General features: G+C 40.0%; 1 protein-coding gene across 3 annotated transcripts; it reads left to right on the top strand.

Annotated features, from left to right (window-relative positions):
* Positions 1–780: 780 nt before the first annotated feature.
* Positions 781–25804, top strand: RHOT1 (ras homolog family member T1). Of its 3 annotated transcripts, XM_059485622.1 has the most exons (21): positions 781–930; positions 4483–4541; positions 6380–6461; positions 6655–6698; positions 7472–7525; positions 7877–7929; positions 8474–8582; positions 9173–9274; positions 10662–10760; positions 11187–11295; positions 11871–11991; positions 12688–12772; positions 13129–13274; positions 13901–14001; positions 14214–14344; positions 14691–14774; positions 15516–15635; positions 15976–16178; positions 17547–17669; positions 23052–23195; positions 24649–25804. In XM_059485622.1, the coding sequence occupies exons 1-21, from the start codon at positions 894–896 to the stop codon at positions 24764–24766; spliced, it is 2124 nt and encodes a 707-aa protein (XP_059341605.1). In that variant the 5' UTR covers positions 781–893; the 3' UTR covers positions 24767–25804. The 3 variants fall into 3 exon arrangements, with proteins under 3 accessions (XP_059341605.1, XP_059341606.1, XP_059341607.1); XM_059485623.1 differs by lacking the exon at positions 23052–23195; XM_059485624.1 differs by lacking the exons at positions 17547–17669; positions 23052–23195.
* Positions 25805–26784: the final 980 nt, after the last annotated feature.

The following is a 26784-nucleotide window of genomic DNA, read 5'->3' as shown; positions in this document are numbered from 1 at the left end:
AGATAGTTTATTGTGAATAAAGCATGTGGGATTCAACTATTCCATTTAATGGAATGGAGCTCCTTGTCTTTTAAAGTGATTGACAGAACTGCTGCTCTCCATCAGAGAGGCTCTCTGCTGGCACTGAACACTGATGGCCTAAATGCACATTTATGTGATCCCCGGGTGTGCCATTCAGTGTCTCCAAGGCTGGGGTGGCTTTCCTGGGACAGCCGAAGCCACTGCCTTGTTAATGTTGAGGTGTCCTTTGCTAGTTTATCTGGAAAAACAGCAGCTGCAGCATGAAGGCGCTGGATATCCCCAATTTCCACATATGAGTTGTGCCGTAGTGCCCAGGGGCAGCAATTTGTTGTGGTTTGGATCACAGCAACAGCACCCTAACAGCACACAGTGCAGATGGGAACCCTCTGTGTCACTATTTGAACATTGGGAAGAATTTCCTGAGTCGGTGATTAAGCCTTGGGATGGGCTGCCCGGGTTGGAGCCACCCTCCCTGGGGGTGTAGGGAAGGACCGGGCTTGGCTCTCGGTGCCGCGGGGTGGGTGACACGGTGGTGTTGGCCATAGGTTGGACAGGATGATCTCGGAAGTCTTTTGCACCCTCACTGATTCTGTCATCCCGGGGTGCTCCGGGTGCCCCGGGCCGTCCCTCAGCGCTCGCTGCGGTCGCGGCCGGCCCGGGGGAGCCGCCGCCTCCCGCCCGCGCCCTCAGGGGCGGCCGCCGCCCCGCGCAGCCGCCGCGCAGCCGCCGCTCGCGGCAGGTCCCTCGCGAGCCGCCGTAGCGCGCCCGCCGTGTTCCGTGAGGGGAGCCCGGGCAGCCCAGGCCGCAGCGGCGCCGCCGCCGCCGCCCCGCCCGATGTGAGCGGCCCCGGGCCGGGGGCAGCGAGCGCGGCCATGAAGAAGGACGTGCGGATCCTGCTGGTGGGAGAACGTGAGTGCCGAGGCAGGAGGGCCGGGGAAGGATGGGGCCGCCGGCTGTCACATCGCCCCGGTGCTGCGAGGCTCAGCCCGGCCCGGGCGGGGGGCGCGGGGCAGCGGCGGCCCCGCGGGGCGGGCAGGAGTCGGGGCGGGCCCGCCGTGACCGCTCGGAGCGCGGCCTGGAGCCCTCGGCTCCTGCTCCGGGCACCAGCACGGCCGGCACCCGGTGGAATTGTGCAGCTTGGACGTCCCTGGAGATGACACCGGGGTGAAATTCGTGCCCGGTGTTTCGCCACGGCCGATTTAAACTTTTGGTTTTCTTTTTCTTTAATTTATTTTTTTTTCTTTTTTGCCCGCGTGAAAATCACACTTGCACGTTTCCCGTTTACTGACTTTGGAGATCAGTGGCCTGATGTGTTCCCAGTGGTTCTAGGTCGGCTGTTGCGGGTTTGTGGCCAGGACAGGGCCAGAGAGTCCAGATCCCTTTTTTTGCTTTTAACTTTCTGTGTGACCTTGGATAACCAGCACACACGAAGGTGCATCCCAGAGGTGCTGTGGGTCTGGATTCTTTCATATGTTCTTAAAATTGTGTCCTGAAGTTCACGCTTAGGTACCCAGATAATTGACAAGGCTCCCAGAGGCTCAGCTTCTCATCGGTATAAATAGCAGAGAGGTTCTGTTAGTTTGCAAAGAGAGCTTAAGTTCCTCGAGGGGAAAGAACACAGAGTAATTACCAAGGGTTATTAGTAAGATTACCTAGTTATACTAAGAATGTGGTATTGCTAACAAGGCTTTCCTGAGGACTGAATGCCCCATATATATTTATAGTGCAGTTTATGCTGTTGTTTTATGGTGCAGGTTGGCTCTGTCTGTGCTGCATAGAAAGGTTCTCTGTGACTCTTCTGGAGAGGAATCTTGAGGGAGCTGTCATTGTGCAGAAAGAGCTAACTCATTAAGATTGTGTTTGGTTAGTTTTGCATGACTGTGTTTGGGAATTGGTGCCTTTGAATACACAGTTTAATTCCTCTTTAGAATACATGCCTGATTTACCTCATTGTCTTTGGCAAGGCTGTGTTTTGGGCTGGCTGTGTGCAGTGGTTCCAGCACAGGTGTAACAGGTACTTTGTTTTGGGAACAAGGTTCACGGTGTGTCCAAACGGGAATATTAAAGGTTTCTTAAGTATAGCAGTGTGTACTGCATGGCACACATCAGAGATTGGGAGCATTGCTATGTTACATTTCTGTTTGACTTTAGTGAGGAGGAGGGACAAATTTGTTTTACAAATTGGTAAAACTTGCAAGTTACAGTGCCAGTCCTGCTCTGTGTATGTCTCTCATGTATATTTATTTATCTGAAACCACAAGTTAGTCCAGACCATATAAACTTTTTAATGGTAACAGCAGAACAGGTTCAGAATCTGAAATATGCCAAGAACTCTTTATTGTAAGCCTGTTCCAGAACTCAGCCTTTCCCATTCCCAGTGGGGCACAGTTTAGGTTTAAGTTGGTTTAGTCCTCATATGCACCAGTAATTTTCAGCATATGTTCAGCATGTTATGCAGCATGATGTAAAAGACTTCTGTGTGAGGAAAAGGACAATTTAATTATCATAAAGTGCTGTGCTGCTTTCCTTCATCCCAGTCAGCTGATGCTGTTTAGGCTGTTATTTCTAAGACTCTGAACAGATTGGGAAAGGCAGAGGGTTGACCTAGATTTCAACAAAATAACCCAGATCTCTACACTAGAACCTATGGATTTTCATAAAACCCAAGGACACGAGAAAGTGTATCAAGAGTTTCTAAATACTGAACTTTTACTCATCAGCAATACATAATCTTCTCTTTTCAGTCATGAGAAGTAGGTTTCTATATCTGCAAAACCAGTTTTGCCACTATTTGAAGTTAGAACTGTCTTGGTCAGGTGCAAAGCACACCTCACTATTTTCACTAATTGGTAACTTTACTTACCTGTAAGGAAAGTACTCATCTTTTTTCCCTGTGGAAGTAGGAAAGCTTCTGAAGCTCTTTTGATTCTGTCAGGATGAAAATTCAGGTGGAGTTGATGCAGGAGGATGCCTGGCAGTTTAAGTTTGGGTTTTATCTCCTTTGAGTATCTTTGATGGAAACACGACTGCACTGCTGTTGGGACCCCTGCAACCTGCTGCTCTGCAGGGAGCACCCCTGGGGAAAAGTTTTCAGCTGTTGTCTGTAAGGAAAACAGAAATCTTCCTCCTTAGCACAGCTTTTCTTTGCTTTTTGTAATTCTTTTACAAACTACTGTTCAGAAGTTAAAGAGAAGGTTTTATTTCTGGATGTCAGAACATGTTACTGTACCAAAAATAGACCCAGATAAGATGAGTGTACTCTGACTGGATCATCAGTTCAGTAACACCAGTTCCTGCTCAGAATCAGCCAGTGGCACAATCACTCCTCTTCATCTTCCAGTTCAGAATTCTGTAGAGTTAATAGAGATGTGTAACTGCAGTGATTTCAGCTGCACACCTGCTGTCCCCTGGTGCCATTTTCTGTTGGTTTCAGCAGGAGCAGTGACACAGGCTCTGAGTGCTGCCCTGCCTGGTGACACACCCCTGCTGCCACAGGGGCTGCTGCATCCAGCCTGAAACTGAGTTTTGCTTGACTTGAGAGGTGTTGGAAATAGACACTCCCAGGGGATATTTGAATATGAACATTTTGGGTTTCAAGAAATGTCTCAAAACTAAATAAAGCAGTAATAGTCCTACAAGGCTTCCAGAGGGCCAGAAAATTCACAGATGAGGGGGTTAGAGAGTGGAACCCTGAGAGAAGTTACCAACTCTTGGTTTTAAATGGTTGCATTAGAGCTTGTCAAAGCAAACAGCTAAGTTGTGATATCAGAAGTCTGAACTTTGCAGGTAAACAAAATTGTTTATTTGACTGAATGGTGTTGGGTACTGAAGCTGAGATGATCATCTTGGACTGAGAAAATTGTGACTTTAGAAGGGTTGGTGGTTTGGGGTATTTTTCACTTTTAGTGGGGGACAGCTCATTTGTATCAAAGGGTTAAAGCTCTTGCACTTTAAAGTAGTCAAATTACTGCAGACTTGGTTCCTGTCCTCTTGTCCAGCTCTTATCCTTGGGATTTTAGGACTAAAGTGCAATCATCATCTCAAGAATTCTATAAAAACAGTTCATTTCTGCATGTTTTTCTGTCTGCAATCTTTGTATTTCTGAAGTTGTATTAAAGCATTTCTAGTTTGTTTTGATTATTTGTTTGTTTAAGTGTTCTGTGTTAAGGTTAAATCTGGCAATTTTTCTGTGTAAGGCAGAGCAGAATTCACTTCTCTTCTGGAGGAAATACAAAAGTGGGAGATGGAGCCCAAGTTTTTGCAATAAAAGAATTATGAGAAAATTGCTGTTGTCCATATTTAATATGATTGTCCATATTTAATATAATTAAACAATAGCTTAAAAGATTTTAATGTGGATAATTGGAAAATGCTTTTTAAATCTTCCCATTTTAAGATAGGGTGTAACTGTTAAGTGTAACAAAACAAGTTATCTAATATCTGTTTTTAATGCTTTTGCAGCCAGAGTTGGGAAGACATCACTAATTATGTCCCTTGTCAGTGAGGAATTCCCAGAAGAGGTAGAGCACTTTTATTTGTTTTCTAAGTTTTATTTCTATCTTGTCATATACTAAGCTAATAGACTCTGCTCTAAAGTAAAGTTTAAAAACAAAATAAAGTTTAAAATGGCAAAGATTACTTCAGGAAGAGCGATGTAGGTTGGTTTGAATCTATCTCTGCATGAAGATGTGAAATTGAAGTTTTATCTAAGTTCCTTCCTTACTTTTCACATTGTTAATTAAACAAATTGTTTTATATGTGATGAATGGAAGGTGTTTTAAGGAGCTGGAATTGGTCCAAAGTGTCAGCACATTTCAATATGAGGGACACAGAAATGGGAAGGTGCTGAAAGAGGCAGGACCATCAGTTATTTTTGGGGGAGTATCGCATTTAAAGAGCAATTAGAATGCAAAATGATAGAGAATGAGGAATTAAAAGTCACACTGTATAACTTAGCCATTTTTTGTGACTAAGCAAGACATTGCCTTTACTTCTGTCTTTGAAGAATGTTTTATTGACTCTTGAAGTAAAAACTGCAGAAAAAGCTACTTCTACATATTATTCCTTTGAAAAGGAGCACACAGTTTTCTTTGTACCATAAAAAGAACCACAGCTACTGCAAATAGTTAAGCTTTTTACATATAAACATGAATGTTTATTTCTTCTGATCACAGGTCTTAAAATAGACATCATGTGCTGCTCTTTGAATCTACTCTGCTCAGAGTTTAATGCAAATCAGTAGCTTACCACAGTTCAGGAGTCAAGATTGGAGTGTAAACATAACTGAATTTTGTTAACATAATTGAATTTAGTTCCTAACCTTGCAGTTAAAAAGGAGATCCAGTTCCTTTGGCAAGTTGTTTGTTATTGTACTTAGCGAGCTGTAGTCCTCTGTTCACTTCTCACTTCTTCCTGCAGTATAACCGAGAATATTTAATTAAATTTGTGTGTAGAGAGAAAATATAATTTATGTGTAACATGAGATCTTCCTGAAATTACAGAAAAAACTTTTGTAAAAATTCTTCATCCTATAAAAGCTGCTGAAAGAGACCTGCCCAGTTCCTCAGGCCAGTCAGGCAGATCAGAGCAACATTATGGGGTCTAACAGGCACTTCAGGCCTGGAAATGGTGTTTAATGCAGGCTGTTATCAGTAATCACTCTTGAGGAAGAGCTGAGCAGAGCCTGAACTTTACAAAGAGACATTCTGTGGTGATTGACTTTTCTTTTTCCCTTGTTTTACTCAAAGTAAAGTATCATGGGAGCTCAGTGTCAACAGGTGAAAGGCAATAAATAGATGTGCAGGAGGTTTTCATTAAAATTAGGTTTAAGTTGGTTGTTCCCAAATATGGATTAGGGTTCTTTGGAAAAAAGGGCTATCAGAGTTTACAGATTTTTCAGAATTAACTTTTTCTAGCATAATGTTTTGCTTTACAGCATTTTCTAGATTTAATGTTTAGCACTGTCAGAAGCAAGGAGGTTGCCAGGTTACAATTGTGTAAAAATTGAGATTTGTATTTTGTCTGTCATGCTTGTTTAGGTATTGGATAGAGTGGGCCTGAGTTTTATAGAAGTATTCATTGAATGTATCCTCAACAGGATTGCTTTTCTGCAAAGCATGCAGGAAGTTCTGTGTGCAGTAACTAGACAGGTAAAAATGAGAAGGTAGCAGTGAATTTTCAGTACTTTTAAAAAAAGAAAACCAAACAAATAAAACCCAAAATACTCGAATACCTGAACAACTAATAGTAGTTGCACTGTTTAAAGCTGACTAAATGGCAGCTGTATTATAGTGTATGGCTTTTTTCACCATCTGGATTATCTTGAAATGTTCTTTCTTGGTGTTCCTTTCAACCCCAGGTTCCACCCCGAGCGGAAGAAATCACCATTCCAGCTGATGTGACTCCTGAAAGAGTGCCAACCCACATCGTGGATTACTCAGGTAGGGGCTGCTCAGTGCCCTCAGTGATGTGGTGTGGAATTGTTTGTCTGCCTCAACAGCCCCTGGCACAGGCAGACAGCTTTGACAAAGCTGCCTCATGAGCATTCTGAAATACCCAAGTTCAGTTTCAGAAGTTTTTATTTTGTTTGCAAAAATTTTAGTATTAATGAATAATTTCTTCTATCAAATGCAGAAGCAGAGCAGAGTGATGAGCAGCTTTATCATGAAATATCACAGGTAAGTGTATTTTAGTGTTTGCTAGAAACTGGTTTAGAAAAAAGTCTTTTCCTTCAAAGTTCTCTGCATTAGATGGGCTTCAGTTTGAATTGAAGGAAAAAACCTTTCTTGCTTGGCATTTTCTATTTTGTTTTGTGACTTGTGCTATAGGAGAGATACCTCTATTTAAGAAATCTTACAGAGAGTAGGTACTGGTACTGTGTTGGTGAATTGAGCTTAAGCTTTGTCCTTCCAAGTTAAAGGACAGACCCTAAATATCCTTTAATAAGCAAGCCAGTTTTGTATAAATAATTCTGTCCCGAAAAGATCCATTTTGCTTCTTTCTGTCACGTGGTACTGATGCATTTATGAATAGCACAGGCTTCTTGGTGACTTTGTCATCCCTTCTGATTCCTATTTTCAGTTCTTTCTGAGCACCTTTGCACATTTTCTGCACAGTCTGTCATGGTGTTGTGTTCCATTTCTGGCATTTAGTTTGGTGCTTCAGTGGAGGCTGCACATTGTGACTCTTCAGTTTGGATTTCCTGGTGGCACAGGTCTCTGCAGGCACAAGCTGTGACTGTCACACTGCAAGACAGGCTTTTTGGCACTTCTCACCATATAAGTTCTTTGTTTTAATCTTGTTGGTCAGGCTCCAAGTAGCTTAAACAAGCCAGGAGCAGAGTTCTATAGTGAGTTTACTCTGATGTTGTTTTGTATGGTCTTTAATTGTCTGTGTTGCTCAGGGGTTCTGAGCAGAGGAATTCCATGCCTTTCCTTTCTCTTCATTTCAGGCAAATGTGATTTGTATAGTCTATGCTGTTAACAACAAGAATTCTATTGATAAGGTACAGTAACACATTTTATCCCATTATTGAGATGTAACTTGTGCACTGTTAATTGATGTCAAGCTGGAATCTGGATTAGACATTTGAAATGCCTGAGATGGAGTTTGAGATCAGTTGTTAAGAGAATGAACAGATGTGGGTTTGCTTCTGCTCCATTTCCACATGCGAGTTTTTAGTCATTTCACTTGTCTGAGAACGTTGCTCATTAATCAGCTCCAATTTTTGTTTCCTTCTTTGTGGGTCAGTGTGTGCCTTTTAGGGAAAGAAGCAATTGTAGTGAAACTTGTGCACAGTTCAGTCACACTTAATTTGAATTTGTGTTTTTCATGTCTGTTTTTAATCCCACTTTAGGTAACGAGTCGATGGATCCCTCTCATCAATGAAAGGACAGACAAAGACAGCAGGTGCTTAAGTAAAGATGAGAAGTGTGAATTGGGCTGCACATCCATGGGTGTCAGTGAACACTGTTGAGGCTGTTAATTGTTTAAGACAATCAAATACTAAACTTAAAGTTTGTATAAGAAGTCCAGGAAGCAGGAGATCTGAAGTATGTAGGTCTGTTACATGTGCCAGCAATGTTACTTATTTTGAATTTCATGGGCAGCTTTTACCAGGTGTGTTTATATTTGCTATGGTATAACTGGCTTTGGCTCTAGGGTGTGTATAGCTTTTCTGCTGATGCTGGTTTGGGTAATAACAATGGGATTACTTACCATTGTATGTAAATGTGTGGGTTTTGTGGAATCTACAAGAAGTACATTTCTGTCTAAGTGTATATCAAAACACTTTTTTTAAACTGCTGCCATTTAGTTTTGCCCATTGCCTCCAGTAGCATTTAATTACATCATGAAAATAATACAGTGCTTTCTGGTGGGACATAAAATGCTGAATTAAGATACATATTTTTATCCATCTGTCTGTAAAGCTCTTAATATTCTTTGTTTTTAGGCTTCCTCTTATATTAGTTGGAAACAAATCTGATTTAGTGGAGTACAGCAGTATGGAAACGATCCTTCCCATTATGAATCAATATACAGAGATAGAAACGTGTGTAGAGGTATGCAAGACTTTCTGAAGTTAAAGTAACAGGGAATACATTCTTGCCAAGCACTTATGGCAACTTTATAGTAGAAAAAGGGATTCTGGTTTTTTTTCCAAACTAAATATTTCAAGCATGAGTAATTATAATAGTGAGTTTTTATGTTATCTTTCTTTAGGGAAGGTTACACAATTGTATAATCAAATGTTACTGTCAAATTTTAATATTTAGAGCCTCCTCCCTCCTTACATGCTTCCCTTTAACAAGGGTTTTCTATTTAATGTTAAGCCAGACAGATGTCAGCAAAGTATTCAGAATTGATTTAATGTGTGGATATGTTGTGAGTTTTTTGTTTTGTTTTGGTTTGGTTTTTTTCCAAAGCAGATACCACTTTTTGATTTCTGTTCTTGGTATGACAGCAGATTGTAGTGAAACCTCATTTGTTAATTAATTGAACAGGTACAAGGGCTGGATGTCTTTTTTCCAAACCAGCCCTGTACCAACAGGAGGGGATTAAGTCTTTAAAAAATTGATGCTTACTTAAATTTCAGAAGAAATCGCCAAATAGTCAAGAAACTAGCTCATCAATGTGAGGATTTCTCTTTCAGTGTTCAGCCAAAAACTTGAAGAATATATCTGAGCTATTTTATTATGCACAGAAAGCTGTTCTGCATCCTACAGGTCCTCTTTATTGCCCAGAGGAGAAAGAGGTATTTATCCATAGATTCTCAGAGCATATAATTTGGGGGGAGTGAATCACTTTCCTGTTTGTTCCTTTTCAGTGGATTTTGCATCTCTGAGTGTGTTCTGCTACCAGCACCCCACCCCTGAATGTCAGGCATTGCATCCCAGACCCAGTGGGGCTGTTTTGTGATGTATGAACCTGGCCTGTCTTTCCTCTCCCTTCAAAGCAGTGAGGACAGTTTTTTGTTGCCTGTGTGAACTGCTGGGTAAAACGAGAAGCTTTGCTCATGGCTTTGAGCCAAATGTAATGTGACCCAAATTGTGTCTTCAATTCAGTTCTCCTTTAGATGTACACTTCACAGGAACTCCATTTATTTCAGGGAAAGCACTCTAGACTTGGCCTGGTCTAAGAGAATTTTTTTTTCCTGAGAATCTTGGGAAACTTTGGCAGAAGGGATGAGAAACAAGTGATGAGTCTGGTTTTTAGGGGTCAGGTGGTTAGCTGAGTGTATTATGAAGGAGTATTTTATTTTTTAAAGTTTTCTGGGCAAATAGGAATAGAATCTCTAATTGTATCCATTTAGTATTGGGAAGTAGGAAAGTTGCTTCAGCTTTAAATACTTTGTTAAGCAGAGAATCAGAGAATAACCCTGTTTTGATTTCTTCCATCAGAATCATCTATATGAGTTAGTAATGTTCTGATAAAATTGTTGTGCTGAAATCTTTTTGGTTTTCCAAAACCAATGTCTATGCAATCTGTGTGACCTCTGTGAAGAGAAGAGCCCATCATCATGGTAGTTGTTGGGAGAGCATTGCCAGTGTCTGTTTTCCTTCACTTGGAAGGTATCCTAGCAGTTCTTATGTCCTAGAGATAGTCCATATGCTCCATGCTTTGCCTGGTAGATGAATGAGCCCTGTGAAGGTTTTCAGTATTTGATGTTTGAAGTGAGCTGGCTGTAGTTCTAGACCTATTTAGTTTTGCAAAGCACTGGGAATTTAAGGTGATTTTTTTTTTCCCATCAAAAATGTTTTGGGGGAAAAAAAAACTTAGTTAGTTGCTTCTCGAAGTTTTCTCTAGCAATAAGACTGAATTTAGAGAACTGAATTTTATTTTTTTAAATAACAGTAGTGCCACCTTCAGCTTGTGAAGAGCTTGAGATTTTTCTAATCATTGAATAGAAAAACATTTAATATGGAATAATTGTTTTAAATTTATGAATATAAATTTGCTAAATCAATTTTTTATTTCCTCTTGCTCTTTACTTTTGTGTACATGAGAATGAATGTCTCTGTTCTGAAACTGTAAATGAAGACTAGTGTGTGTTTCCATGTGATTGAGCTGCCTGGTGTCGTTCAGTGTAATCTTTTTCTATTCAAGCCTAGAAAGATACTGAACTTCCTTTTATTCCTTAGATGAAACCTGCCTGTATTAAAGCACTGACTCGCATTTTTAGAATTTCTGATCAGGATAATGATGGTACTCTCAATGATGCAGAGCTCAACTTCTTTCAGGTACCTCTCTTGCTATTCTTTCCACCATGCTTAAAAGTGCTATATAATAGTATATATATGCTGTATAATTCTAGAAAACAAATTATTGGTTTTGAATAAATAAAGAAGTGTGAAACTGTAAGGGAATCAGGCCTAAATACTTGGTCTCAAGTGCAGCATAGAAGAATGGATTTGTACAAACAGAAATGAAATTATTTTTATTTCTAACCATTGTTCAAGTTTGAATTCAAGACCAAAATTTAAAAAATCTATTAATGTACTTAAAAATCAAATGCAGTTTTTATGCCTTTATTTCCACTAAGAGATTGTGTTGTTGTCCTTAACCAGCTTATCAGAGTTTTTAAGGCTGTGTTTCATACAGGACATGCTGTTTGTCCAGCTCAGTAGCCAGTGGTACTAACATGCTGCTTTTGGGTTTTGTGTTAGAGAATTTGTTTTAATACACCACTGGCGCCTCAAGCTTTGGAAGACGTGAAGAATGTAGTCAGGAAAAACCTGAGTGATGGAGTTGCAGATAATGGATTGACATTAAAAGGTGAGTCTTATTTAACTCTTAAAAAATGTGTCTTTATACAGTTGACAATCACTCTTACATGAAAAAGGTGGTCTTTAGGAATATGATCTCTGTCTTGATTTTTAGACTGTGAGACTGAGCTTGCTAAACAGTGATATCTTGGTGTTCTTTAAGCCTTGGGAAATGCCAAACAAAAATCCTACCCAGTTATTTTGATGCAAGAAAACTCAAAGCAGTCTTCCATTAAACTGCCCTCCAGGCTCCTCCAGGCTAAAGCTTCCTGGTTTAAACTATTGAAAATACTGGGTTTATTTTCATACAGCTCTAAAATGCTGGTACTGGAAAAAGCAAACAACAACAGAAAACCAAGGGATTGTTTGAAGGAAACAGTTCCTTGGAGAACACTTTTACAAATACCATGATTTCTGAATGTTTAGTCTGGGTAGATGATGCTGTACTATCACCCAGGAGGTTTAAAATCTTAATGTGTATTTTGAGCTTTTTTTGTTTCCATATCTGATACTGATTCTATTGAAAACACTTGTAGCAGGTAGAGCACTTCAGAGCCTTAAGATTTCACCATTTTTGATTTTTAGGTTTTCTTTTTCTGCACACACTTTTCATTCAGCGAGGAAGGCACGAGACAACCTGGACTGTTCTGCGTCGCTTTGGCTACGACGACGACTTAGAGCTCACACCAGAGTACCTGTTCCCTCCGTAGGTACCACTGCAGCCCCCTGAGCCTGAGGTCAGGCTCTGCTGCCCCTGCTCTGCCAGGAGGAGAGGGTTATTCCACTGGGTTTATTTACACATTGGTACACCAAGCACCTCCCTTACTTAATGGCCACCCAGCCAAAATCTTCATGTGGCTGAACGCAAAGGAAGAACTCCCTTGTGCCAAATCATGTTCTCTTCTCTTTCTTCATAAGAAAGGTGGCAGAAGAGATTCTTAGTGTAAAACTGGAACATAAATTTGAGCAGTTGATTATTGTGTGTGATTAATTGTATTATTATTATTATTAAATTCTAAAAGACTTGTCAGTATTTTCATAGCATTTGAGACCTATTGAAAATCCCCAAATTAAAAAGAGATTGACCAATTCTGTGGCTTCTATTAAAAAATGTAATTGCGTCATTTTTTAGTTAAAAAGCCCCAAACCTCAAAGTACAAAAGCAAAGCAAACCAACAAAAATGTGATTACTGTAGAGCTATATATCACAAAAGGCACTCACTCATCATTTTAGAATTCCTAATAAAAAGTATGTGCTTTGATCTATGTGAAGATAAATTATTAAAGTGCCAAGTCAGATACTAAATGTTATAATTCATAAAGTATATATTTTGAGTTTTAATATTCTGTATTTCATATACAATTAATGCTTCTTGTATCTGTGTTTTTTTTCAATGAACAGCCTAAAAATTCCCCCTGACTGCACAACAGAACTAAATCATCATGCATACTTGTTTCTTCAAAGTATTTTTGATAAACATGATTTGGTAAGCATTTAATTTGCGTGTGTGTGTGTGTGTGTTTATGTTTACAAGCCTTGGTTTGTCAGGAGTTTTGCTAACAAAAACGTGTTTTTATCATGATGTCATTTTATTCAGCTTAACCTATAGAGTCAGTACTAACCTGCAGCTTATGATTGTCTACAAGGAGAGTTGGCAGTTATAGCTGTACTACCAAATTGTTTTTAACTAGCTCATACATTTAATCTTATTAAAAACAAGGAAAGAACAATGATTAAAAAGAAATAAGCATGATTTCTTGAATCTTGCAAATGTACAGCAAGAAAATGCCAGTTTAGAATAGACATTAATTAAATTATGTCTGATACCATATTTTGTTTCAGGATAGAGATTGTGCTTTATCTCCTGATGAATTGAAAGACTTGTTCAAAGTCTTCCCTTACATGCCATGGGGACCTGATGTGAACAACACAGTTTGTACAAATGAAAGAGGATGGATCACATACCAAGGGTTTCTCTCGCAGTGGACGTAAGTGTGATACAGGACATTTTAGTAGTTGAGAACTCTGGGTATGATAATGTGTTTGTAGATTCCTCTTAAAGACTATTGGAAAGAGTAGAAGTTTTATAGTAGAAAATTGATCCAAGCAGTCAAGTTTTTGTATCCATCCAGTGGCCTGATCTTCAGACTCTTGTGATAACCTGTTCAGGATTTGGCCAGTATTTACTGCTGACAATGAAGAAGTTTCTCTTCAAAATGTGGAAATCTCTATGATCCCTTCTGAAATGTTACTGCTGTTGTTCTGCCCCTTAGAGATGGTTTGAAAAATGGTCCTCAATAATGAGGGGTTTTTTTTCCCCAGTTTAAAATACAGAAAATGAGAAAAATGTTATTTGGGGAGATAAGAAGATAGAGTGTGGGTTGATAGGCCTCTGCAAGTACTGCCTTTGTAGAGTTCTGGTGACCAGTAAGACTGATAGAGTTACCACCATTTACTCATCGATTCAGTGACTTTTGTCCTTCAGTACTGCACAGTGCCAGGAATGTTTCTATCATGTCAGTCTGGAGTTAGGAGATAAGGATTGTTTCAGTGCTATAAATAACTTGTACCCCAGATGGTGACAATTGAAAATTGTTTTTGTCCCCTCTGCCAGACTAACCACATACCTGGATGTGCAGCGTTGCCTGGAGTACCTGGGTTATTTGGGGTACTCCATACTTGCAGAACAAGAGTCTCAAGCATCAGCAATCACAGGTAATAAAAATTTGATACAACACAGAAATTTAAATTTAGAAATATAATAGAGAGCAAATTGTTTGATGGTTCATCTATTTTCATTTACTCTCTTTTACTTTCTGCTCAAGTGAAACCTTTGATTTAATGTTTTTGAAAGGTTGATTTGTGTGCATTTTCATGTTTTCACATGTGTTTACATCTTGTGAAAAATATTTATGTTTTTCCAAAAGTGACAAGAGATAAAAAGATAGACCTCCAGAAAAAACAGACTCAGCGAAATGTCTTCCGATGCAACGTTGTTGGAATGAAAGGCTGTGGGAAAAGTGGAGTTCTTCAGGCTCTTCTTGGAAGAAATCTAATAGTAAGAAACATATAGTATTCATCTATATATGCTCTTGAGTTAAGATTAGACAGCAAAAGTGATTATCTTAGAGCTTTAATGGTTATTACTCAGTTTGCAGAGTTCTTTGAGGATATACAGAATTAGTAAGGAAGAGTTTGGGTTTTTTTGGTTTTGTTCTCTTCTGGTAGTGGCTATTGCATGCAATAATGATTTGTACATCATAGATTATAGCTATGCATTTCCTTGAAGAAAACCCAAAGATAATTATAATTTTAATTTATTAATAAATGGAGCAAATGAGCTGTTCAAATCTAACTTAAAGGGAAAAGTTGCTGTGGTCTAACATGAAATTCTGCCTTTTCAGAGACAGAGGCAAATACGTGCAGAACACAAATCTTACTATGCCATTAATACAGTCTATGTATATGGACAGGAAAAGTACTTGCTGGTAAGGCTGCCTCTTTCTTGTTTGCCTTAGACTGGTTAATGTTAAAATTCTGTAAATTATTCAGAGCCTTCTACAACAAACTAGTTTTAATTCTCTCTTCTTAATGTGGATTCCTCCCAATTATTTTCTGTCCCAAATAAGTTCTGGGTTTTTTTGTTGATAATTTAGCCGAACCTGGTCAGACCCCTGTTACTTTTGAAACCTTGACCTGAGTTGTACAAAACCTAGTCCATTTATGGTTACACTGCAGCATATCAAATTATAACATGTGATAAATGATCAAAAGTCAGTCTACCTATTCAGTAAGAAGTGTCTGTCACACAGAGTGATTAGAATGGCTAAAATTAGTATTCAGTGGGAGAAATCACTTCTTTAAGGCTTGTTCCATTCTAGTTCTTCTTTATGATAATATGATCTCTGTTTTCTGAGATCTAATCCTGCTCTGTGGTTTTCCTCTATAGGATGCATGCCCATTTCTGTAGCTGTCTAAGCCTTTGTTTTAAAGTAAATATCACTTTTTATGTTGAGGTGGTGATTGCCTGCAGATGTGATGTTAACAGCTCACATATGCTGGCTGCATGGTAAATTCCTACTGTTCTTTTTCATTGATTCTGTCTATTGTCAGTCCATTAGTTTGAAGGATACAAAAAAATAAGCTATAAAAATTATGAGACAAGTTACAAAATTCCTTGAACTGCATAATAACAAGCTTTCCTCCCTGTGCAACCATCTTTTTTCCAGCTACACGATGTCAGTGACTCAGACTTTTTAACTGATGCTGAGACCATATGCGATGCTGTCTGCCTGGTATATGATGTCAGTAATCCTAAATCCTTTGAGTACTGTGCCAGGATTTTTAAGGTTTGTAGAGTTTATATTTACAAACCTCTACATTTATATTTCTTCTCATTGACTAAATATTCAGTATCCGTTACCTGATCTATACACTGGTTCTAGTGCTTAAAAGACATTTTATTTCTAAGTGCTGGTTATTTATCAGGATGCCTTAGCAGTGGTGCACTTCTGTTACTCATACAAAGCAAACATCTGCTTTTCTATGTAAACTACTCTGCTTCTAGAAATGCCTGACTTCAGTGGCATGAATGTATCTTAATGCTGCTGCAACCAGTGTAATACAGCCTGTTCCAGGTTGAATTTTTCATATACTGTTTCTTTCACTTCTTTTTCTTTAAATTTGCAGCAGCACTTCATGGACAGCAGAATACCATGTTTAGTGGTAGCTGCCAAGTCCGACTTGCATGAAGTTAGACAGGAATATAGTATTTCTCCTGCTGAATTCTGCAGAAAACACAAAATGCCTCCACCCCAAGCCTTTACTTGTAATACTGCTGATGTGCCAAGTAAGGATATCTTTGTAAAACTGACAACTATGGCCATGTATCCGTAAGTACTGGAGCTGTTCTGTTTTCCATGTGCATGGTCACACAGCAGCACTCACTGCATGCCATCGTTAGCCACAGGATGGAACTGCCTCACCGAGCTTTAGCAACAGAGAGACATGAATGGCCTCAGTGGGGTCTTTAAACTGTTTCAAATTGAGGAGCTAGGCATAGATCCAACACAGAAATCGGTCTCAGGTATTGTTGCTAAGTTGAAGAATGCCCTAGATCATCCAGCTCATGATGCAAATTCCAGCCAACAGGCTTCTGTTTGGTCCATATTGGTGATATAAAAAGTACATAAGTTTTTACATCTTGGTATTTTTGAGAGTGAGTTGTACTGTAATCGTTGCTGGTAGCTCGACAGCTGATTGCAATGGACCCTTAGTGCACAGCAGTTCCCTCAGTGCACTGCTTAAAATACTTTTTGTTTTCAGGGTGTTTATTACTATGTGCTACTGGTCATTCATCTAATAAATATTATGATTTTAATAGAATTTTTGTATAAACATCTTTGGACTTCAGGTACAAGATACTTAACCTCAGATTCTTCTTCACTATGCATCTCACTGTTGCTAAACTCACTTTGCATCTCTTTTTTTTGGTGGGTGAAGCTTTTAATATAGTGATGAACTACATAAATATTACAGCAGATGGAGTCTAGTATGACAGCTGACATTTGCTTTAAAATAAATAGAACTAATGTCACTTTCACCCAAAATAATAGGGTATTTTTAATTATTTGAAACTGAATTTACTGAATTACATCTGTAAAGCTGTAGTTTTAGGTTTGGGTTTGGGTTTTTTTTTTATTTTACTCTTGTGTTAATTTTGTAGCACTGGAATACTGGGAAACCACTAAAGTGTAGCACTGACCAAATGTCTGTCATATCAATATTCCTGCTTCTCCCTTAGTTTTCAAGCATGTGTGTTTGGTAGGGTGGGAAACATAGAGGCAACGCTCACCCTGTAAAGAGTGCATTCGAAGTGGTAGAAAATGTGGCTTCCTTTCCTTTGAAAAAGGGGTGTTACCTATTGCTGTGCAGACATACTCAGAAGCCTTTAAATGCTTCTCTTTTATGGGAACTTGTATAAATTCATCAGACATTTTCATTCATGTTTGTGCTTTGCTGTTAAGATCTGTATATGGTGGTGATGCCAAAATGTCCAAGACGTAGAACCTCTAACCTTTAAATTCTGCACAGCTGTAGTTGTACCCTTTCTTCCCCAGTGTATTTTTTTTCCCCTCCTCTCCTTACTCATTCAAATGTACCTTTTATTCCTAAATCTCTCTTGGTTGTGGCACAGTCCTAATGTGCACCTGATTTGATGAGCAAGATTTCAACTCCTGTCCTTCTGTGTGTTTTCGCAGCCATGCCCGGTTACGCTGTATGTGCGCCTGCAACAGGTGCACATTTTGCATCTGTCAGAACTTCCTCAACTCAGACTTGCTGCAATCTGTAAAGAACAAACTCTTCACTGCAGTTCTTAACAGGTCTTTAACTTTATTTACTAGGTACCAGGTGTGCTTTTAAAATAAAGGGTGTCTTTGGAATACCAATTGGTAACCTTATATACTGCAGGTTTTTCAGTCCATATCCACTAAATAGGCCAATACTTTAATAATTGTCATAGAATTATCAAACTTGGTTTAACTTGGAGGTTCTTTTGAGCTTAGTTTAGACATTTTTGTGAAACATTACCGATTTGGTTGTTGATTCAGGCTCTTTGTGATTGCAGGAATTAGGACTGTGTTTTTAGGGAGCTGCTAATAGTCCTTAAGTAGTGTCTGCAAAGCTGTGTAATGTTTCTCACTTGAGACATTACAGGTTTGTTTAGTACTGATTAGAGGTAGTGCCTTTTAGATCCCAGTTACACAGGTATTTTCATAAAGGCACAGCTTGACTTACAGCAGCATCGTGTAATATATGACATGTTTATAATTGCCAATTTGATATTTGGGAGTTCATAGAATTTCTGTGTGTGTGTGTGTTATGCTTGGTTTACACAAAGAGTGGGCATTTTGTCTTAAAAAATAATCCAGATGTTTAAACATCCAATTCCTCTCTGAATGAAATGCAACATGTAAGTGGTAAATGCTTAAACATTTGCATTTCCAGATACTTTTGGAAAAACAATTGGTAAAGAGAGATAACTGGTTTTCAGCATTGAAAACAGTGCTAGAGCTTGTTCTGCAGGCAGTTTTGGACACACAGGATTCACTAACACCTCAGCACTTATCACACCCCAGCAAATGGGAGTTCAAACCAAGCAACTGTTGCAGTGCAATGGTTCCATCCTCCATGGCCTTCTTGGAGGCTTAGATGGGAAATGTGTTTATTTGGAGGCCATGGTTGAGGTTTCCTGACATGCTGCTGGTCCATGGATGTTACTGCTTGTTACAGGTTTCAGATGTAGCTGTTCCATGTAAGAGTATCTGCCTCCTTTTAATGCAAGTGACACACATGTAGGAGGTCTGTGGATACACCCACCTACAGGAGTGAGCATATTCCTTGTCAAATACCACTTTAATCCAAGATACAAGTGTTAACCACAGAGTGAGAATTCAAGGGTGAAAAACTCATTAGCTTAGGAAAAGACTGAATGAGGGAGGCTCTTCATGCTGCATCTGTTCTACAGCAGTCATCCCATAGACAGAAATACCTTGAAACAGCAATCTCTGCATATTGTCACTCTAAAACTTCATTGAGCAGTCACTACTAGAAAATCCCAGCTCTTCATTATTGAGGCTGAAATCTCCTCTAACACATCTTCATTTTTTGGAATTGGTATAGGTTGCTCCATTTGCTGTTGTGATTGTTTCTCTTTTGCATGGGTTTTTTTGAGTCCTGCATTAGACATTGAACTTCAGTCCTCTGAAGTGCTGTCAGGGTCTCAGGGTACTGAAATATTATATTGAGGTTTGGGATGCTGTCATTCCACACCTTATCACTAGGGAGACTATAACAAACAGGAATCCACTACTGCCTGAAAAGTCTGTAATATTCAAGGTGAGGAGAATTCCTCACTGACCCTTCCCTCCTGAAAGAATTATTTGCTAGAATCCCTTTGTCTCTCAGTCATTAGGGATTGTTCCAGGTTTCCAGCACGCTCACTTCATCTCACCAAGTCCCTAACCAAGCACCTTACTGAGGTTATTTACCATTCAGCACATGAACTGCTGCATAACAGCACATGTGGTAGAACTGGGATACCTCTAAACAAGAGGAAATAGCTCCCAGTTGTAGGCACAGGAGGGTGAGATGGATTTCTTGTCTTATAAAAATCATACATCCAATGATGTGTGATTAGAAAGCATTTGGATCAAGAAGGACTTTCTGATTCAGATAGTTTCTATAAATTTTCTTACTCTGCCTTCACAAGTGCTTACCATTAAGTCAGCTAGTTGAACAAAAGTTAGATAGCTGATGGGGGAAGGAGGTTTCTAGTGAGTACTTTATTCTCCTGATCCCCTTCTATTCCCTTAGGCTGTGGGAGCTTTTCAGGTAAACTGAAATGTTTCACACGGGACCCCTTCCTGTGCCCTTTGTTGCTAAGTAACCCCTAAACACTGTTACCAAGGCACAACAAAAACTCACATTTGAATATTCCCCCTGTAGTAATTAAAGGAAGAACATTGCCTCTGTGCAGCTGAGAAACCTGCTCATGCTCCCCTCAGTTTCTCTGGACAAATTTCAGGAGTTCCCTGAAGCTTGCAGGCTGTCAGAAAGGCAGGTTCAGCCTGGAGGTTGCTGTGTTGGTTTGAACTGCCCAGGGTCACAATTTGTTGGTTCTTTGAGGAAGGAGGCACAGCATTCCAAGCACTGGACATGCATGTATGAGACTTGCTAATATCCTGTGGTATCTCTGTAGTTTTAATATGTTCTTTCCTTTAGGTGTTCACTTGAATTTGGCTGGCTGGCACCTAATCTCTTTTTACTACGTTGTTTTACCAAAAGCACTCATTCTAACCCTTTAATGATGAGCTTGGATTTTTGGCTTTTTTTTTTCCCCTTGGTTTCAAATCATCCATGTTGCTTTTTGCTTGTACAGTAGTGGCATTTTTCTGTCAACTAAGTTCATTTCAAAATAAGATGATCCAAATGCATGAGAATTGTGTTCATCAAGGAGACTTCTCAGAGGATGTTTTTCTTTAAAAGTTTTTAAAACACTGTGGAATTGAAATTAAATTCTACTTCCACATGAAACCTGGTTGTTTCAGGAATTATTAGTAAGGTTTTGGTTTCTGTGACAACCTTCCTTCTGTGCAATTAAAGCTAAGACAATAAATTATTATTGTGTTTTCCTGTAATAATGGTGAAGTTTTAAGAGTATAGCCCAGAATTTACCTTTCCCTATGTGCAGTGTACACAGGTTTCTTTTCAAAACTTGCATGTTGCCTTTAAATCTAATTGCAGAAATCTGTCTCTACACTTAGGTGTCCCCCAAATTAGGACATTGCTAAATGACATCCCCAAAATGACATTAGGACATTAGAAATTGCTAAGTTATTTTCCTCCTTCTCTAAGCTGTTTGATGCCCCAGAGTGCATAGAAATTTCCAAAGCTGTGTCCTTTGATTTCTTTCTAAACAAAGTGTAATGAATTGGCATTCCACATCCATTTTTAGGTTTTGTGGATAGTAAGATGCATTTGGAGCTTTTCACATTTTAGATTACTAATGCATGGGGGAAAATTCTAACTGCTGGACTTAGTTTGCAACCTAGGAAAATATGTGCCTGAAGGGAAGCTGCAGCAGCTCGTGCAGGTTATGTGATGCTTTTGGAATTCAGTTGCTTATATTAATGCTAAGAGCCTTTGTCAGAGCAGGCTGCTGCATGGTCTTGCTTTGGGTTCTGCTGTGAGTAGCCATGTGAGCAGCCTGTTGGCCCCAGCACTGTGCTTTTAAAATGCTTTGGAAGTTACTATAGGAATGTTTTGGAAGTCCTGTATTTAAGGATAAACCTTCCCAGACCTGGAAATTATTCTGCTGCTGACCTTGGGAGAAGTGTCAGCATCAGTGTGTAACTCAGCAGTTTTCTGTGTGTACCCATGGCAGGCATGCTCAGTTAACTTCTTAGCAAGTGCATGTGACAAACTTCTTGTGTGTTGTTAAAGTCTCTTGGAAAAAATCCCATCCAGATTTCAAAGATCTTCATCAACAAGTGGCAAGGTACTTGACTCACTGTTAAGAGTAAGTTGAATAAAAACATGTCTTTTTCTTTCCAAAATGTGCATTAAACTCCAAATTTTGTGCCAAAGGCAAAATTTCTAGACTTCCATATATTTGTGGAACTAATTGTATGATTAAGTACACAGAGCAGCCTGGTTGGAAAGTTTGAAACATCATTCTTGTTAATAAGCAAGAGTTTCAAATGCAGCTTCATTTATGGAGTCCTCACTACTACTCTGTGTGTGTGTAAGTGCACATCTATTTAGATGTTTTACCCTTGGAGAGAATATTTTTTCTAATTCAGGGTTACTCTCTTACTAACAAGGCAGTAGTAATTTCCACCACTGGTGAAAATTAGTTTCGTAAGCACAACTAGACTGAAGTTAAGTTTGAAAGTTATTATTTGATGAGGTTGAGTTTCTCAGTGTCTATTGAAAAAGGGTTTTGTGCATTGTAGCCACCTTCATGTCAAAGAACCTGCGCTAGAAACAAATATTGATTCTTTTTTAATATCTCAGATTTTTTTTGTTCCTTTAATGGCAGCTAAACAATATTAGAGATTAAAGTTGTAAAAATGGATTTTATGACAGCATAAGGAACATTGAAAGAAGAAAAATTGGATGTTTATGAAGTTGTAAAGCAGTTAGACATCCATAATGTTCTGACTTTCAGTAAGCATTTTGAACTTTGGATTTTCAGGCTGAGACATTCAGAGTAGATTTCCTTGAGGTTGTGAGATGAGTCCCTGTCTCGAATTAGTTCCTTATTTAAATGAAAGAATCTGCTATTGTTAGGCTTAGAAAAGGGATCAAAGCCAATTTAGTTTCCCTTTAGACATTACAAGAGGATTTTACCATGGCTGAGAACATATTAATTGTTTTTAGAAGGATGAAGCATGCTCAGCAAGTTTCTTGCATACTATTAAATATGGACATGTGCAAAACAAGGCAAATTATAGATAGGAATCAGAAAATCTAGATGTGAGAGATAGTGCTTTATGAGGCACTGCAAAAGCATTAATTTGCAATTTAAACATTGATTTACATATTTAAAGGGATGGGGTTTTAAATAGTACAAATAGTTGGGCATTTGAATTAACCAAATTAAACTGGAGACTTGTTAGTTACACAAATACTCATCCAGCAGTGGGACAGGCGCTGTGTACTACCAAACAGAGCTTGTCATGTAATCTAGTAAATCATGTTACCTACAAGTGATTCATGTTACAGACACAGATTAGTTTTTTAATTTACATATCTGAAGAAAAGGATTTCACATCCTTTTACTAAGAAATTACCTCAAACTACCACTGGAGTGATAAAATACAGTCTTTGAGTTCTCAACAGTAGTGGGATCTCATTTTTATGGCTGATGTGCATATGGTGCAGAGGTATTGCAGTGTCCTGTGGGACACATGGAAGTTGAGGCTGTGGAGATGGAGTGGGAAGAGAAATCCAGTTTCATAAACAGGTTTCTTTGTCCTTAAAGCAATGGCATTTAGCTACATGAAATCATACATTTCACTTTGCTTATTAAAAGCACAAACTTGATTTGTTTCTGGTTTTCCCCAAGACTTAAGTTTTTAACAACCGCACAAGGATCAGGGGCTAGGTGGCTATAAATCAGGAATTCTCTGGGCTTTTTGATTTGAGAGGGTTGCTGTGTTGAGCCATGCAATGAATGCACTGTGCATGTGTGTGAAAAGGTTAAGAGCCTACCTAGCTGAGGTGGGGGCCATGCTGGTAGCAGACGAGGAGAGCAGGATTATGCAGCAGGTGCACGCCGTCCACTCTGTAGAAGATTCCATCTTCATGGAGTCATCTCTTGGTCCACGTTTGCTTGAAGCCAGGTAACAACAGCCAAACCCAGATGACCTTGCCATTGCCTTTTCCCTGTCTTCCCCCCAGCAAGCCACCTGACATCCAGTTTGCAGAGACTTTGTCAAAACTAGCTGTAGAAAAACTAATGCTTGCAGGAGTTCTTGGATTTGGTCTGTTCTATAACCCAGCAAGACATTCTTAAATAAGATCAGGATTTTTTTAGACTAAAGAGCAACTGTGTGTGCATCAAAGAGCCTGTTCTTCAGCATGTGGTATGGCAGAACTCTGATTAACTATCTGGCTGTTATGGCTCCTGTAGAAGTCTACTAAAGCATATCCAAAACTGGTTTTTTGTGTTTTGATAGCAAGTAGCAATTCCTGCTCTGTTAAACAGCTTGTGAGCTACAGCTCTGCAGTTCTCCCTCTATGAACTCCTGTGTGTGCTTAGGATCTCTGTGCTCCTCTCCTTAACCCTCCTGCAGCTTCACTGAGTAACCCATGGCGATTAACACAGGCTAAAACATGTAGGCTAGTGAAGTTCTGTTCTAAGTTCTATCTCTAAAGCAAACAAACAAAAAAATCAACTTTACCATTGTTTGGGAACTTCCTGTGCTTTGAATTATGGCATTTATGATAACTTGTTTTAAATGGTAGCTCCTGCTTTCTGGTAAGCTGTCATACTTCAGACTGCTGTTAAGGGTGGTCAGCCTTGCTTAACTGAGCATGTTCACAGACTTCTTGCAATATTTGGGAGAGTTGGGTCATTGCCTGTCTCCACTGTCATGTGAGATGTGGATTTGTCTGTCATACAGTCACTCCATACTGTCTTTTTCTGTTGGTGCCATTGTCACTGCCTGTTTCACTCGCACTCTCTCTTAGCTTTCAGCTTGGTGTTGGATGACTGCTTCTGTTCTTGTGACTACTGGGAAGAAAGGGATTTTTAAAATGGTTTGATTCTAGCTTTTGGAAAAATATTACTTGCTACTTGTCAGTAAACTTTTTTTGGGGGTAGAATAAGTAGGTATTCAACAGGACTGGGAAGTTTTTAATGGAAAAGCAGAAATTTTAAACTCAACATATAGAAAAGAAAGAAAAAAGGATTTTGCTGGACAGAGTTGTTCTCACTATGAGTTACTAATTATTTGTAGCTATTTTTGTTTTCCTTTCCTGAATGCTTGCTGGTACTCTCAAAGGAGACACCTTGCTCTCTCCATATCCATGAGAAATTATCTGCTCCTGCATTTCTCCTCAGCTGTGTGAGCACTCTGACTTCAGGGAGATCGGATGTGCTCAGGGCTGCAGATCAAATCCTGAGCTTTAAGAAAAGCAAAATGAGTGTAAAGTGCTCGTAAGGCTGAACTGTGAGCTGTTTGCCTGTGACAAGTGTAGTGATGAGTTTCCAAAAGCAGAGTAGTTTAGCACAAGCTGTCTGGAGTTCCTGGCATGGAATTAACCTGGCTCTGTATGTGTGTTAAATTTCAGGCATGTGACACAAGCGGACCTCAAGAGCTCAACGTTCTGGCTCCGAGCAAGTTTTGGTGCTACTGTGTTTGCAGTTTTGGGTTTTGCCATGTACAAAGCACTACTAAAGCAGCGATGATCTGAGAAGAAGCACATCTGGCCCTACCAAATAAATAAATAAAAAACCACTTTTATGTACATTCTGAATGCTTTAAATTCTGCTAGAAATATTTATATATGCAGAGTTACTTTATTAATATTTGTAATTCATGCTTAAGATTATTTTAAATTATAGCTCCAACTACAGTATTGCATAATGTGTGGAAAAAAAGAATTGCATCTTAACAGCCAGCTAAAATGGCTTAACTTGTAAGGCCAAAAGGGAATTTGTTGTAAATAACATGTACATATTAAAGCAAATAAGACATTGCTTCCCAAAAACCTATTCAAAATACTGTTCTTAGATGTTCACCATGGTGACATTCTAGTGTATAGGTGAAATTCATTTTCAGTAGAGTAGACTCAACTCAAGGATCATACTTCCTCAAGGATTGCTTATTTATTTCACATTCATCTGAAGTGACTTCATCTTTTTGGACTGTAAGCTATAGCAGGCAGAATTTGTGATTTTTGTTCATATTTTTAACTGATGAACAAATTTGCCCCTCTAATCATGTCTTTCAGGAAAGAGTCACCTTTGCTGTCCTGGCCTATGATTTTGTATTTTACATGACCAGTGACATATTTAGAGTCTGGTCTCTTTTAAGAGGAAAAAAGTAAAACTTTGAAAACTGCCAGACCAACTTCATACACTGTGTGTAACCCATGTTTTTCATTTTTCACTATGTTGTGTTTTATAACCCTCATGAATCAGACGAGCAAATTTTGTATGTTCTAAATGGTTATAATTTGGAAGTGTTACAGTTTAATTTCTCACATCTGTCAGTCATACTCATTAAAAGCTGTGTATAAGAGAAAACTGCAATAGTACACAGTGCCTATTCTACTGTAGTATATTAGTTGCATGGATCACAGTGCATTCTGTAATGGGCTAGAATTACCTATAGACACAGCTTTTTTAATGATCAAGTAAACCAAACATTAAATTCCTCATGACAAACCTATTTTTCCATTGCTGGCCTTTTCAAGTATTTCAATAAAATAACTGTGTACTGTGTCTGTGTTTGTCTTTTTCTTCTTTTTCATTACCTTCCTGTGCCCTGAAAGGTGGAGTTTACCAAAACTTGTTCCTTTACGTAAATAGATGCTGCCGGTGCCTGCACTTGTTGGAGGTCACATATCTTGGCAGTGCAGTTTCTCTCATGCCTCCATTAGAGGTTTATTTCTGATTTATATCAGAAGACCAAAGTGCCTTCTATGATACTTAAAAGCTGAAATGCAAATAGTCAACTATGAACTTCGAATTTACTGTCACGGACAGTAGGGAGAAAAGACCAGGTAGTTCCGTGGGGTGGTGTAGGAAGCTGTGGGCAGTGAATTAGTTAATATTTTCGTGTTGATTAAAGAGGCTCCAGCAGTGCGGCGTTCCCGGAGGGCTGTGGGGAGTCCCGGGATGCTCCCGAGGGAATCCCCAGAGGGACCCCAGCCCGCCCGGGACCGGCCGCCAGGGGGCGTTGCCGCCGAGCTCACGGGGCCGCGCTGAGCTGGGTCCGGCGGGAGCGGGAAACGGCCCCGGCAGCCCGGCCCGGCGGGAGCGGCGGTCCCCGTGAGGAACGAGCGGCCCCGGCCTCATCAGCCCGGCCCGGCCGGAGCGGCGGTCCCCGTCAGGAACGAGCGGCCCCGGCCTCATCAGCCCGGCCCGGCGGGAGCGGCGGTCCCCGTGAGGAACGAGCGGCCCCGGCCTCATCAGCCCGGCCCGGCCGGAGCGGCGGTCCCCGTCAGGAACGAGCGGCCCCGGCAGCCCGGCCCGGCGGGAGCGGCGGTCCCCGTGAGGAACGAGCGGCCCCGGCCTCATCAGCCCGGCCCGGCCGGGGCGGGTTCTGCCGTCCCCCTGAGGGAAGCGCCCCTGCCCTGAGGCGCTGCCTGGCCACCCTCACGGCCCGAGGCGGGCAACGCAGGTGAGGGACGGAGCGGATCCCCGCCTGCTTATATAAAACAGGCTTTCCCCAGTGGTTTGGGGACCGGAATTTTCTTAGG

Source organism: Ammospiza nelsoni, chromosome 19 (genome assembly GCF_027579445.1).
Source record: "Ammospiza nelsoni isolate bAmmNel1 chromosome 19, bAmmNel1.pri, whole genome shotgun sequence".
Taxonomy (NCBI): Eukaryota; Metazoa; Chordata; class Aves; order Passeriformes; family Passerellidae; genus Ammospiza; species Ammospiza nelsoni.
The sequence above is the reverse complement of the archived record's forward strand: the minus strand, read 5'-3'. Positions and strand labels throughout refer to the sequence as shown.

What these genes read in the sequence shown, in the direction of transcription:
- RHOT1 (XM_059485622.1), top strand. Translation starts at nt 894, where the DNA reads ATGAAGAAGGACGTGCGGATCCTGCTGGTGGGAGAAC. An exon ending in ATTGCCCAGAGGAGAAAGAG is followed by an intron (nt 9,275 to 10,661) that starts GTATTTATCCAT and finishes TTTATTCCTTAG; the next exon opens with ATGAAACCTGCCTGTATTAA. An exon ending in GACAGGAAAAGTACTTGCTG is followed by an intron (nt 14,775 to 15,515) that starts GTAAGGCTGCCT and finishes TCTTTTTTCCAG; the next exon opens with CTACACGATGTCAGTGACTC.